Genomic DNA, 13,277 nt, shown 5'->3' with positions numbered 1-13,277 from the left:
GCTATTTGATTATTCTGCCTTTAGGCGTATTTCCTCACCGTGGTATTGCTCAAATACCTGTTTCTTCCCTGAATTGCCATCAAGGACACTTAATCCATGAAAAGTGTTACACCGAGTGAGTTACTATCCTTAGTCAAGTCACTTTTTCCATTTAATTATTAAATGGTAATTCTTCTCTTTTACGAAGATCTCATTTCTTGTCCATTATTGCTAAAGTGTTCCATTTATCTTCCCAGCTACTTCCAATCCTTTGGTGGTTAACTTTATTATGATGAGTGATAGCCAAATTCGTCTTTTACTGGTAATGAAGCTATTTTGTTTCTGAATTTCTTTTTAATAGGCAACATTTTTTGCACCTTTTCCAGTCAACATATTCGTGTTCTTTATGAATTTCCCCAATGTTGTCAGAGTTGAGAAAAATTAAATGAATTAGTCAATAGTAAGCTGGGCTTTCTCAAGCAGAGAAGGATGTATAGCAGTGCCAAACATGTTCAGATTTGATGTAATAGTTTAGCTTTACAGCATTTCTTACTGCTGTCTGGTATTTGGCAGTTGGATTGATATGATACATGGCATTCTAAAGTTTGTGATAGGTAACATAACAGTTGCAGACACCAGTTCCATGGACTGAATACTTTACATTTTTTATTTTCATGGCTGGTAACAGCACAATCAATGGTAGAAATAATAATAATAATTTAAATGGATAAATCTGACATTTTCAAAACACATGGCAATCCGTCTAGTTTTAGCAAGTGATGGGTGTTCTGCATGTAGTCGGCGGTGCATGCTGCACCTTTAAGAGATCAGGTCTGATGACCCAGAGGCAGGAGCTTGAGCAACAGCCTAGGTCTGACTGTGTAAGGATGTACAATAAATTGTTCCCAGTTCAGATTTCTGCAGCCCTACCTTGTGATCTTTTTATAACTTCTAGTTAGACCCAGACGATAATGGGATAAACTGAAGAAGGGTTCCGACCTGAAATGTCAAATTTCCTAATCCTCTAATGCTGCCTGGCCTGCTGTGTTCCTCCAGCTCCACACTGTGTTGTCTCTGACTCCAGCATCGGCAGTTCTTATTATCTCTACATGGGATCAACTGTTGTTGTTCAACTAATGTTTAATGCCAGCCTCGAGAGACACCTGCACGCTTTGAGTGGCTTGCTGAGAAACTTCATTGTTGTTATTGTCAACTGAACAATTCCTGCTGTGCTAGGTACCCTCAAACACGTTTGATGCTGAAGTAAAAGTGACAAAGCTGTTGTAAAATCTGAATGAATGAATTATTCTCAAGTGCAGATATGATGCTACTTTGGTTGAGTCACATTGTCCAGGCATCATTCTGCTTGTTGAACTTGTTTTACATCCTGAATGGCTGTTTCATTTTTAGTTGAACAAGTTTTAGTGATTTGTATAATGCTAGTGTTTACAACATGCCCGTTAACATTCAGTAAACAAGGGAGGTGAAAAATTTTGTATAAATAAATAAATAGTCCTATTTCAGTTTGGCAATCAGCCGGAAGTATACAATACAAATTGCATTAATGTAACCCATACAATTTTTGCCCACTAAATTTTAGCAGATGATAAAAACCCTTATGAAGATGCGATCTATGTAAATCGGATTTATTTAGTGCTTTTTCCTGGCCTGGTAAATAAAATACTAATATAAACGTAGAATTTTAGAAATTTACACTACAAAAGGAGGCCATTCAACATATTATATCTGTACTGACTCCCAAAAGAGCTACCCACCTTGTCTCATTTTCCATCCCCATCTCCATAGCCCTCTAAATTAATCACTTTCAAGCATATATCCAGCTGTCTTATGAAACTTCTTCTGAAAGCTTCCTTCACTTTTTTTTGTAATTATTGTAGCTTGCGATGAGGCTGACTCATGGCCCATTAACTGTGTGCTGCTTTTGCTTTCGAAAGGAAGGGAGGTGATCAAACATAGCTTGAACTTTGAAAATGGGTGTGGAATTGAGGAGTTAGCATTGTAGACTTGCTGGAAGACAGGCTAAAACATCAAGAGAAACAGCCATGTAGGGAGCTGAGCAATGTTAAGTGCCAGAGAAGAAGGGTACTCATTGGGGAGTAGCAGTTATGACAGGACTCGATATGCTGCTGAGTAAGAGGGGAGTACTCACCTGAGAGCTTACTGAAACCGTTGTGGAGAGCCTTCACCAAGGACAGTTGGGCTGCAAGTAGCTACCATCTGTTTAGGTTTGAGTCAGGGCAATGTCCGTGCCAGTGGGTTAAAATGGTTAACTTGGAGCGATAGGACCTTAGTGATTGCAACCAGGTGGATCTTATTGACTATGAAATCAATGGGGTTGTTAACCTGCGCTAATCAGGGAGTCTTGGCTGACAGATATGAACAGGGGTTTCAGAGATTCTGCTGACTCCAGGAAATTACTCCATCCTGGCAGGTCATAGCCAGTGTACTGTGTACATGTTCATAAAGGGTGACTTGGTGACAAGCTACTGGCCTCTGTGCAATTATTTCAGGACCATATAACAAGGAGCGATAAAGTTGGATTATGTAGAATGTACTAATTTGTACTTGAAGGCAAACAGAGTAGATAAGTACTTGATGGTGCTGTTTTTCTTTGACCACCTTTGGGAGCAAGATATTCACGATTCTGAGGAGCCTGGTGCAATCGGAGAAACTAGCAATGAAGACTTATAATGAACTGTGTGTAGTTATTTTACACTAAAGCCACTGATCATGAAATATTTCATTTATAAGTGGGTACAACTGAAGGAGAGTCCATCGCCCAATTTGTGGCCGTCTTAGAGATTAGTGGAACATTGAAAATTAGGCAGGTTCTTCCAGGATGCCTTGTGAGACTGGTTGGTTTGTGACCTCCAACATGAAGTCATTGGACTGAAACTACTAATAAAGAGACCTGGATTTCAAGGCAGCCTTCAGTATTGCTACCTCAATGGATTTGGCAGCCAGCGAAGCAACAGTAGGGTGTCACTACCTGGGTGCATAAAGTAGCAGAAACTCAGCAGTATAACATTGACGTAGCAAGTTTGGTCGCATGGAGTTCAATGTGTTGGACTCAAGTTTAGTACCAGAAATATGAACGAATAGGCCACATGGCTGAAATTGCCGGTTACAACCCAAACAAGAGAAGGGAAGTCAAAAAGAAAATGTCCTGAGGACAAAGCATATCATGATGCCAGCCAGGAAGTAGACAGGGAATCAGCTGAGACTACAGAAGGAGCAGAAGATCCAGAGTCAGCAGAGCTTCGTTTAGACACTGTCGGTACAGGGTGAAATTGGTTGTTTCTGGGTTCTTCCCATATTAGAGGGAAAGATAGTAAAGATGGAAACTGATATGGGCACAGCAGTGTCTCTGATTCCTGAATCACTTTATGAGAACTTAAGGGCACTACCATTGAAGCCTGCCAAGATTATACTATGGACATACATGGATTAAATGCCAGTGAAGGGTTGTGTTCTAGTGGAAGTACAGTTAAGGGACCAATGTGCAAAATTACCACTATACATAGTAAAAGGTGACTACCTTGCATTATTCAGACGCTCCTGGTTACAAAAATTAAAGTTGAATTGGGGCATGATTAATGGGCTGGCAGACCCAAACATGAGTTTGCGAGAGATCCTGGGCAAGCAAAAAAATGTCTTCAAGGGAGCCTGGTGGAAATGAAAGAAGCCTGAATTAAAACACAGCTGAAGCCAAAGGCTCTTCCCATGAGTCTGAAGGCACATGTGATTCTGTATGCCATCTGGTCTAAAGTGAAGGTGAAACTGGATTGGCTGTGAATCTGAGCAAATTGTAACTAGTGACCAACAATGATTGGGCCTTTCCAATTGTTCCAATCTTAAAAGCAGCAATTTTAAAAGACGGCTTGGTGAGGATTTGTCGTGACTTTAAGGTCACAGTCGATCCAGCCATGGGTCGGATCAGTACCCGCTTCCATTCATAGAAGACTTATTCAGTGGATTGGCAGGGAAAAGAAAATTCTCAAAGCCAGATCTGATGCAAGCCTTCTTAGAGATAGTGGTCATGAAGGAGTCTCAGCTACCGTTGACAATAGAGGATGTTCCTGCAGCAAGTGACTTCCTTTTAGTATCAAGTCAATATCAACTCTATTCCAGAGGGCCATGGAACAAATTTTATGTGGGTTGCCAGAAGTCCAGTGTTGTATGGATGATATTTTGGTAAATGACTCCTTTGAAAAGGAATCTTTGACAAACCCTAAGTAAGTTGCAAGAGCATGGCCTACAAGTCATATGGGAGAAATAAATAAAATTTCAGGGACTCCTTTGAGTACCTTGGCCATGTAATCAATGGCGCGAGATTACATGAGGCACTCAAGGATACACAGCCATCATGAAGGCACCTAGACCAGAGAAAATGCCTGACTGAGATCATTCTCGGGACTTGTTAATTAATTTGACAACTTTGTCTCTGATCTTGTAACCATGCTAAAACTCTTGGTTGCTGGGAAAAGGACAAATGTGGAAGTGGACCCTAGGATGTGAGAAAGCTCACCAGAGGGTAAAGCAAGCCTTATAAAGGGTTGGGCACTGGCACTATAAACTTCCTCGTATGAAATCAGATAGTGACAGGCAGCGAAGCACAGTAATGCAGATGCCTTCTCAGGGCTTACCGTTGAACTGCTTCTGAACTTTGTCCTTTGCCCATAATGCCCATGCTATTTTTCCTATCTCTGTGTGTAAGGGGCAGTTTGAGGGCAATAACATTTCAATTAGTAGAGTTAGATGCCAAAATTTCATAATTTTTTTTTAACCTGCAGCTGGGGTCTATTTATTTGTCATAAGTACAAAAAACGGGTCAATGCTTCCTGTCAATGGAGTCTAAAAGACAGGTGAATCGGGAAATTCTGTGGACCCCTCGAAATCCTTAACTTTTATGACAACTTAGGGAATAGTGCTGATTGATTACCTGCTTGTTATTCCTGTGAGACCCAACAGTGATTTTCAAAGAAAATTAGGGTGGGCTCTTGAGGGAAATTATCCAGCATTGGGATAAAAAAGGGAATAGGAATGACTGGCTTGTTGTCCAGACAGTGCAAAGTGAGCTCAATGGGATGAATGGCCATAATGATTTTCTTAATTTTTAAAAATTAGTTTAACTTTAATCAAGCAATGGATTGAAGGGTATATTGGCATTTTGCCCAGACTGCATTGTATGTGTTTGCAAAATACAAAATTTCAAAAAAAAAGTATGAATTTCACCAGCCTTTCCAAATATAGAAGGAGGACAGTGCAGTTTCTTTTTCTCCCTTTGTCCTGATGGAAGAAGAATCGATCAATGATTTCAAATGAAAATCGGAAAGACGCTTGAGGAAATAAACTTGTCATGCTACAGGGTGAGGTAGCGTGAGGAAATTTTCTCTTCCCAGGGTTGGTATGGTCTTATCGGATCAAATGACTTCCTACTGTCAGGACCCTAAATCCATTTTTACTAGAAATATGATTTGCTACAGGTGTAGCTGCTAGCAATATATTTCAGCTTATGAAATGAAACATGTAACAAGCACTCATGCAAAAGTGAAATACTGCAGATGGTAAAATGAAAACCGAAAATGCTGGAAATACCCAGCAGAATCTCATCAACCTGAAATTCTTAATCTGTTTCTCTGTACAACTGCTTGAGCTGCTAAGTATTTTCAGCATTTCTACTTTTATATTACATAATAGAAATATTCTTCAAACCCTCTATTTATATCTATACTGATGATAAAACAAAGTCTGTCTCGATAAAACTAAAATCAAAATGAAAAATGAGGGAAAAATACATCCAATATAATTGCAGAATATTTCTTGATAAAGCAATGGATAATACCATTAGTCTTCTAAGTTCATAAAACTAGTTTAAACCATTTATGTGTAAAATTAAATTGCCAGGTTTACTGTATAAAGAAATGTAATTTCTGAAGCAGCTCTTGCAGTTTGATAACTGTAATGAAGTTAGGTTCATTCATTTCTTTTTTTAAGAGAATACATGCTTAAAATCTATTTTCTAGGTGATTTGAACCTAGAGATACGTGTCAACTGAAGCAGTTCACCAATAGAGTGGATAAAGGGAGGTATTGTGAGGATGCTCACTTTGCCGTTTTTCGACAGGAAAAGTGCTTGTTCTAGTTATGTTAAAGTTGCAGTGAAATGTTTCTTGATGTAATCTGACAAATGAAAGAAAAAGATTGTTGGTAAGCAGATTTCAGTGTGCAACATGCATGGTCACGTATGAAAGTAGTTTTCTTGAAATGTTTGCATCAGTCGTTTGTGTTTTTGCTGCATTGAATATGAATGAGGAGGAAGATGCTCTCCATCATATAGTTCCCACCGTTTCCTCTCAGAATGAGAGCTGAGAAATAGGGTACGTCCCAGCCTGCAGTGGATCTCACTCATATGGTACCTATTTAGGTTGATATTATTGCTTGGAAACAGTTCACCACAAAATCCTTTGATTGCAGTTGCTTGAGTAAGCGAACAAAATCAGGAGAGAGACAGCTTAATATTGCTTTTTAAACCAGCTGAACTGAGGTCTTCAGTCTGACTTCCTGTGACAGACAACTTTTTGTTAGATGATGTTTATGTATAAATTTGCAAATTTAAATACTATATTTGACAAAGAGTCCTTTGGCAGATATTGTTGGAACATGATATAATAAGGTGACCTTTTATGATATAAAAAGGTGCATTTACCAAAAAGCAAATTAAAACAATCTGATATTTGGAGCAGTAATAATAATGGATCTGTTAGTTCGTACACCAACATTGATATATGTCCTGGCCACTAAGTGGGAAGGTTGATCTTGATAAAGGATCAAAATGAACCATTATTTATCAGCAGATTTTAATTACAGTTGAACAAGTAGTTGTGACATACATGCATGAATTTTTCAGCAGTAGATCCAAAGCTGTACTACAATCTTCAAGGCATTTGTTGAGATAACAAAGTGTAGAGCTGGATGAACACAGCAGGCCAAGCAGCATCAGAGGAGCAGGAAGGCTGACGTTTCGGGTCTAGACGCTAGACCCTAAATGTCAGCCTTCCTGCTCCTCGAATGCTGCTTGGCCTGCTGTGTTCATGCAGTTCTACACCTTGTTATCTCAGATTCTCCAGCATCTGCAGTTCCTACTATCATTGAGGCATTTTATGAGAATGTGGTGGAATAGTTTCCACATACCTGTGCACCTGCAGCTGTAGCAAACGCAACAAGTTTGATACTGTTCAGGCAAAGAGCTTTGCTTGATCTGCACTTTATCCAATAGCTCAAGCATCTAGCACTAGAGGTGACAGTGTGGGCGGGATGTGCTGCAGCAAGTGTCTAAGGTGTCTTTGGCAATATTTCACAATCTTGTCAACTCCAACATGCATGAAGACAGTTTATAGAATGGAACCATCATCGCTCTGCAGTTCTTCACCAAGCATGCTAACTTGAATGTACATTCTTTTATTGTTGCCGGAGGAAAATCACAGAACTTTGAACCTAGTACCATTTTGCAAGCATGTAGTCTGGAGCAACTCAAAAAGAAAATTCACCACTTCCTTCTGAAAGATATCTAGAAGCAGGTGGTAATTGCCAGACTACCTCTGACACCTGCATTGCAAAATTTTAAAACAAAATGCCTGTAGTTCTAAGAGATAATGGGAACTGCAGATGCTGGAGAATCCAAGATAACGAAGTGTGGGGCTGGGTGAACACAGCAGGCCAAGCAGCATCTCAGGAGCACAAAAGCTGATGTTTCGGGCCTAGACTCTTCATCAGAAAAAGGCTGATGATAGGTCTAGGCACAAAAGGTCAGCTTTTGTGTTCCTAAGATGCTGCTTGGCCTGTAGTTCTAAACTGTGTGATTTTACCTGCAGCCTAGTGAACAAACATGTAGTTGCAGGTGATTATATTGTTGCAACTTAAGGGTGCAGGAATACTAAGAATACTAAAAAGGAGTACATTAACAAAATAGCTGATGTCACTGAAACAGAACGTCATGATATTGCACAAGAAAGCATGTATTTTATATAAAGTATATTATCAAACACTTACGGTTCTCCATTTAAAAAAAACGCTATATACATGACTCCTGATTGGAACTCTTGTATGATCCATGGAGAGAAATGTTTGTGACTTGAGTCAGACATGCAAAATTGAAGCAAAAGCTTGAACACAACGGGTAGAAAAGATCTTTGGTACCTGTGTCAAGAGATGAGATAGTTGGTAATTGAGTTTCTGTACTCTGGGCTGGAAAAGGAAGTCTCTTAATTTGATTAAATTCCATAACTGGAGAGAACATCATCTTTATTTTTTCCAAAGAGGAAACTTGTAAATCATGATTCTTTTGTCTGGCAGGATTACCTAAACCTGTGTGTAATGCACATTAACCTGTGTTTCGCACCAAAATGAATCTGATAATAATGGGCCATGAACAATTGCTATATTCATACAGTGTCTGTTTCAGTCACTCACTATCATTTATGCTCAGCTGGGAGATTTCAAATTCATATTGCTTTATAGGTCAGTGATAAATTTCCTTGGTGTAAAGCCTCTGGACCTGCCATGGCTCAGACCATTAATTCAACATTGTGGTTGTCCGTCGGTAAGTATTACATTTCAGGGAGAGCTCTTAGCAGAATTTTTGTGACAGATCAGAGTCACATGCTTCTTGTCCAAGATGCTGTGAAAGAGAGTTCCAGAAATAGAAATACATTTCCTTACCAAGTCTATTGTCTGTATTTTCAGGTTCGCTACACAAGAAAATAATGGCCTCCTGTTCTACAACGGGCGATTTAATGAAAAACATGATTTTATCGCAGTGGAAATCATTGATAGACAGGTCCAGTTGAAGTACTCAACAGGTTTGTACAAAACATGTTTATACATTACAGATTCATGTCAATTACTTCAGCACTTGATCTGGAAATAAATTCCCATTATTTATTGAATAATGTCTAGACAATTGTATGGGATCTCAGGGAGTGTCATAGCATTATGGGCAAGTCAGGTTAAACTTATTATAATATTTAATAGCAACACGTTTGGTTTGGTATGGTGCAGCCAGTTACTCCTAGAACATACTGAATCTAGGAAAGTACTTCCTGTGATGCGGTTCTTTTCATCTCACTTAAAGCTGCCAAGTAGATAAAGTCAGTTCTCATGCAATCCAATTCTACAGTATTCAAATAGGACAAATCACTTCACAGCCTTTGCCATTCTAGTGAACCAACTCACTTTCTCATCATACTAAATATTAATGGCTCTACACACTTTCATTTATAGAGCTCTTGAGCCAAGCATAAAATTTAAATAGAAATAAGATCTTAATGTTAATATAAGTTTACTAAATATAGCCAACCTAATGTCGGATTTCATCAGGTGCTTGCAACGTCTGACCAGCACAATCATATATATTTACATTCAGAAACTGATTTCTGTGCTGTTTTAATGAGCATGTTTGCTAGTTATGATAATAAAAGACACATTTCTGCACTCAAATTTGTTGTTCTGCTGAGATGCATGAGAAGTGGGAAACATTGCCTGATCTTGTGTGAAGAAGTTCAGAAGTAACACAACACCAGGTTATAGTCCAACAGGTTTATTTAAAATCACAAGCTTTTGGTGCACTGCTCCTTTGTCAGCACTCCACTGAATGAAGGAGCAGTGCTATGAAAGCTTGTGATTTAAAATAAACTGTTGGACTATAATGTGGTGTTGAGTGATGTCTGATTTTGTCCACCCCAGTCCAACGCTGGCAGCACCACAACACAGCTTGTGTGAATAATCCAATCAGATTCAGTCAGTTGCAAACCTTATATTTAAAACTGAACAAGCTTATTTACCCCTCACACTTTGTAGGATGGGAAAATAGGTGACAGAGTCCCAACACATTCTTGATTTTTTTGATGACTGTTGTCCGACATTGTAATAAATGTAGCAGCTGAACAGGTAAAGATTGAGACTGTTCAGTACAAAAATAGGGGAATCTAGTTCAAACCAAACAAGGAACTAGTCAGACTAGAGTTGGAATTCTCTGAATAGCTTTGGTCCCTTTTCTAAAGAAACATGTACTGGCATTGGAAACAGTCCAGAGAAGATTTACACTTTTAACCTCGGGGTATGGTGAGATTTCCTTATGAAGGGAGTTTGCGTACATTGGACCTGTGCTCATTGGAGTTAAGACGCATGCGAGGTGACATTATTGAAATATGTAAGATTCATAGCGGGCTTGACAGCGTAGATACTGAGAGGTTGTTTCCCTTGTGGGAGAGTCTAGGACCAGAGGGCTTAATTTCAGATTATGAAGTCATCTTGTAAAGTCAGAGATGAGGCGGGATTTATTCCCTGACGGTAGCGAATCTGTGGAGTTCTTTGCTGCAGAGGCTGGCTCATTGGGTACATTCAAGGCTGTAATAGACAAACTTTGTATCAGTTAGGGAATCAAACGTAATGGGATAAAAGGCAGGAAAGTGGAGTTGAAGATTATCAGAACAACCATAATCTCATTGAATGACAGCAGACTTGATGGGCCAGAGGTCTATATCTAAGTCTTAAAAACTTATTCAGTTGATAAAAAACACAAGTTTACAGTCTGTTTTGTTGGAATATTCTTTTTGCAGGCGAGTCAATGACGTTGGTAACCCCATATCTTCCTGGAGGTGTCAGTGATGGGCAGTGGCACACTATACAAGTTCAGTACTACAATAAGGTAGTAAATGAATACTAATTCTGTATTATTTTAGGTTGTTCTTGAATTTCAAAATGTTCTACATTAATCTATAAGCAGTTAATCTGTTGGCAGGACTTTTAATGGGCAAATCCATGTAAAGAAATTCATAAAAGGGGCAGGAGCAGGAAGACTTTGTATATTAGTGTGTAGATCATTGATGGTAGCAGGCAGAGGGAGAGAGCAGTTAATGAAGCAAACGGTGATCTTGGTTTTATTGATAGTGGATTAGAGTAAATGAACAAGCAGGTAATGTTAACACTTGTTAGATTTCAGTGGGAATGTTGTGTGCAGTTGCACATATTATAAGAAAGAGGCAAAATCATTGGGGAGTGTAGAAGTGATTTACAAGAGTGGTTCAAGGAATCAGAAAGTTCTGTAGATAGTTTGAAGAAGTCAGGACTGTTCTCAGTGGCTGAGAGAAAGTTTGAGACAGGTTTTCAAAATCATGAACAAGCTGGATAGAGTAGAAAGGGAGAAGCTATTCTTACTCATTAAAGGAACAAGAATGAGACAGCATAGGTTTAAAGTGATGTGGAAAAGAAGCAATGGTGATGTAAGAAAAATCCCTTTTTCACTCAGCAAGTAGTTGGTATATGCAATGCCTGGAAATATGGGGGAAGCAGGTTCAATTAAGGCATTCAACAGGGGGATGAATGATTATTTTGATAGAAATAGTGTTTAGAAGATTTGGGGGAAGGCAGGAGATGGTTACTAAGTTGTTTGAATGCTTGTTTGAAAAGCTGATGCAGCCATGATAAGCCAAATGGCCTCCCTCACTGTAACAATTCTGTGATAAAACCAGCTTTGGCTGAATCACTGCCAAGATTTCCTTCTCTGGCTTCTTTTGAGGATTACCTGACAGTAGCATGTTCTAGGTAGTGTGACTTAGATTGGACTTCTTGTCAGTATGTTACTGCATCCTAGTGTTGTGTATGATAATATAAAGAAGCAAATGTTTCAGACAAAATCAAAAGAATGAAGGCAATAAGGGTGTGAACATTTCAGTAATGATCAATAAGCTAGTGAGAGTGACAATTAGAAGGAATACTCATTACCCACGTCGATTAAACATTCTCCCTTTTAACTCTTCGTTGTCAAAAAGGTTCTAATTTTGGATTGTCTCCAGGATTTCACCACAACTGGATAAAACTAAATGGTGATGGGTTACAGAATTGTGTTTCAATCACTTTCCACCTTATGACTTACCCACCCTTTCTCCCTGCCGCCCCTCCCCCCCCAATCTTTCTGTATTGGCTTTGTGTCTAAATTACAAGGTTGACAAGTAAATTTGATACACGGTACATATGTACACAGAATGTCCTGTTGATTAAAATTGGAAGTAGTGCTAGACTGCATCCTGAAAAGATATTGATAGTAAAGGTGCTACAGATAGTTAAATTTTATATCTTTCTGTCCATTAACAGTTGCAGAATGATTTCCTGCACCCAACAGTGATTGAATTAGGGAGTGACGACTCTCACTATAAACTACAAGGGGTTGTGTTCTGCTCTGAATACTTGTTACTCAAAATTCTGCTACTGACTGGTTGTGTTCTTGCCATTTCAACAAGTTGCGTATGAAAATACCTAGGAGAAGGTCACATTATTTCACATAAACCAGAGAGAAAAATCAGATGCCAAGACACGTGCAGCATAACCCTGTGCACCCTATTGCAGAATGGCATTACTACAAGTTGCATCCTACCTATTTGGTTGCCTAATTATTATCCCTACTCTAGTTTCCTACCTGTAATCAGTTTTCTGTCCAAGCCTGCAGCTTGCCTCCAAACACTTGCACACTTCTATAAAATCTATGTTTTATGTCAAATGCCATTGGGAAATTGATTGAATGATGCAACAATTTTGAGGGGCTGAATGGTTTACTGTGATTTCTGTTTAATGCTAGACCCCTGCACCACCTTGGTGACTTTGTGACTGCAGGTTTGATTCTAGTTCCCACTGACTTAGTCATGTGCTACAGAGATGGGAATAGAGGAGGGAAGGCATCATTAAGCTCTGTTCTTTACCTTTTTACACTTAGCTGTGAGTTGAATTAGTTTTGATTACCAGATCGCTCCCTAGCTAAGAAGTGCATGATACAGTGAATAACAAATGAGGAGAGATTGAAGGAATCATATATTATGGCAAAAAGAACCACACACAGCAAAATAGACCTGTATGAGAACAATTGCATTATGAAATTTGTTTGTAGGCATTAATGTTTAAGATTCCTTTATAGCCTTCGTTAAATCTTAAAATTGTATTTAAATTTGAAACAGAAATTTACAGATGCATAGAAAGAACAAAAGCCCTACATTTATGTAACACATTTCATTACAAAGCACTTTGTAGCTCTCAAGTACGTATTGATGTGTAATTATTGTTTAAAATTGAATTTGTGACTGGCATTATGCATTCAGCTTCCTTAGTACTGTACTGCAACGTCACCCTTGATTTTTGTACTCATGTCTGGGTTTGGGACTTGAACCAGAACATTGTGATTCAAAGACATCTGTGTTGCCAAGTGACTTTCAACTGACAGGAAAAATA

General features: G+C 38.8%; 1 protein-coding gene across 1 annotated transcript in view; it reads left to right on the top strand.

Annotated features, from left to right (window-relative positions):
- celsr3 (cadherin, EGF LAG seven-pass G-type receptor 3) overlaps nt 1-13,277 on the top strand; it is a 262,123-nt gene that overhangs the window by 75,528 nt on the left and 173,318 nt on the right. The window contains exons 4-5 of the mRNA XM_048547414.2: nt 8,745-8,860; nt 10,619-10,707. Coding sequence (XP_048403371.2) covers nt 8,745-8,860; nt 10,619-10,707 — 205 coding nt within the window. The remainder of the gene's footprint in view (nt 1-8,744; nt 8,861-10,618; nt 10,708-13,277) is intronic.

The sequence above is a fragment of the Stegostoma tigrinum genome, chromosome 11 (genome assembly GCF_030684315.1).
Source record: "Stegostoma tigrinum isolate sSteTig4 chromosome 11, sSteTig4.hap1, whole genome shotgun sequence".
NCBI classification, from domain to species: Eukaryota; Metazoa; Chordata; class Chondrichthyes; order Orectolobiformes; family Stegostomatidae; genus Stegostoma; species Stegostoma tigrinum.
Note: the sequence above shows the minus strand (reverse complement) of the source record. Positions and strands in the feature narration are given on the sequence as shown.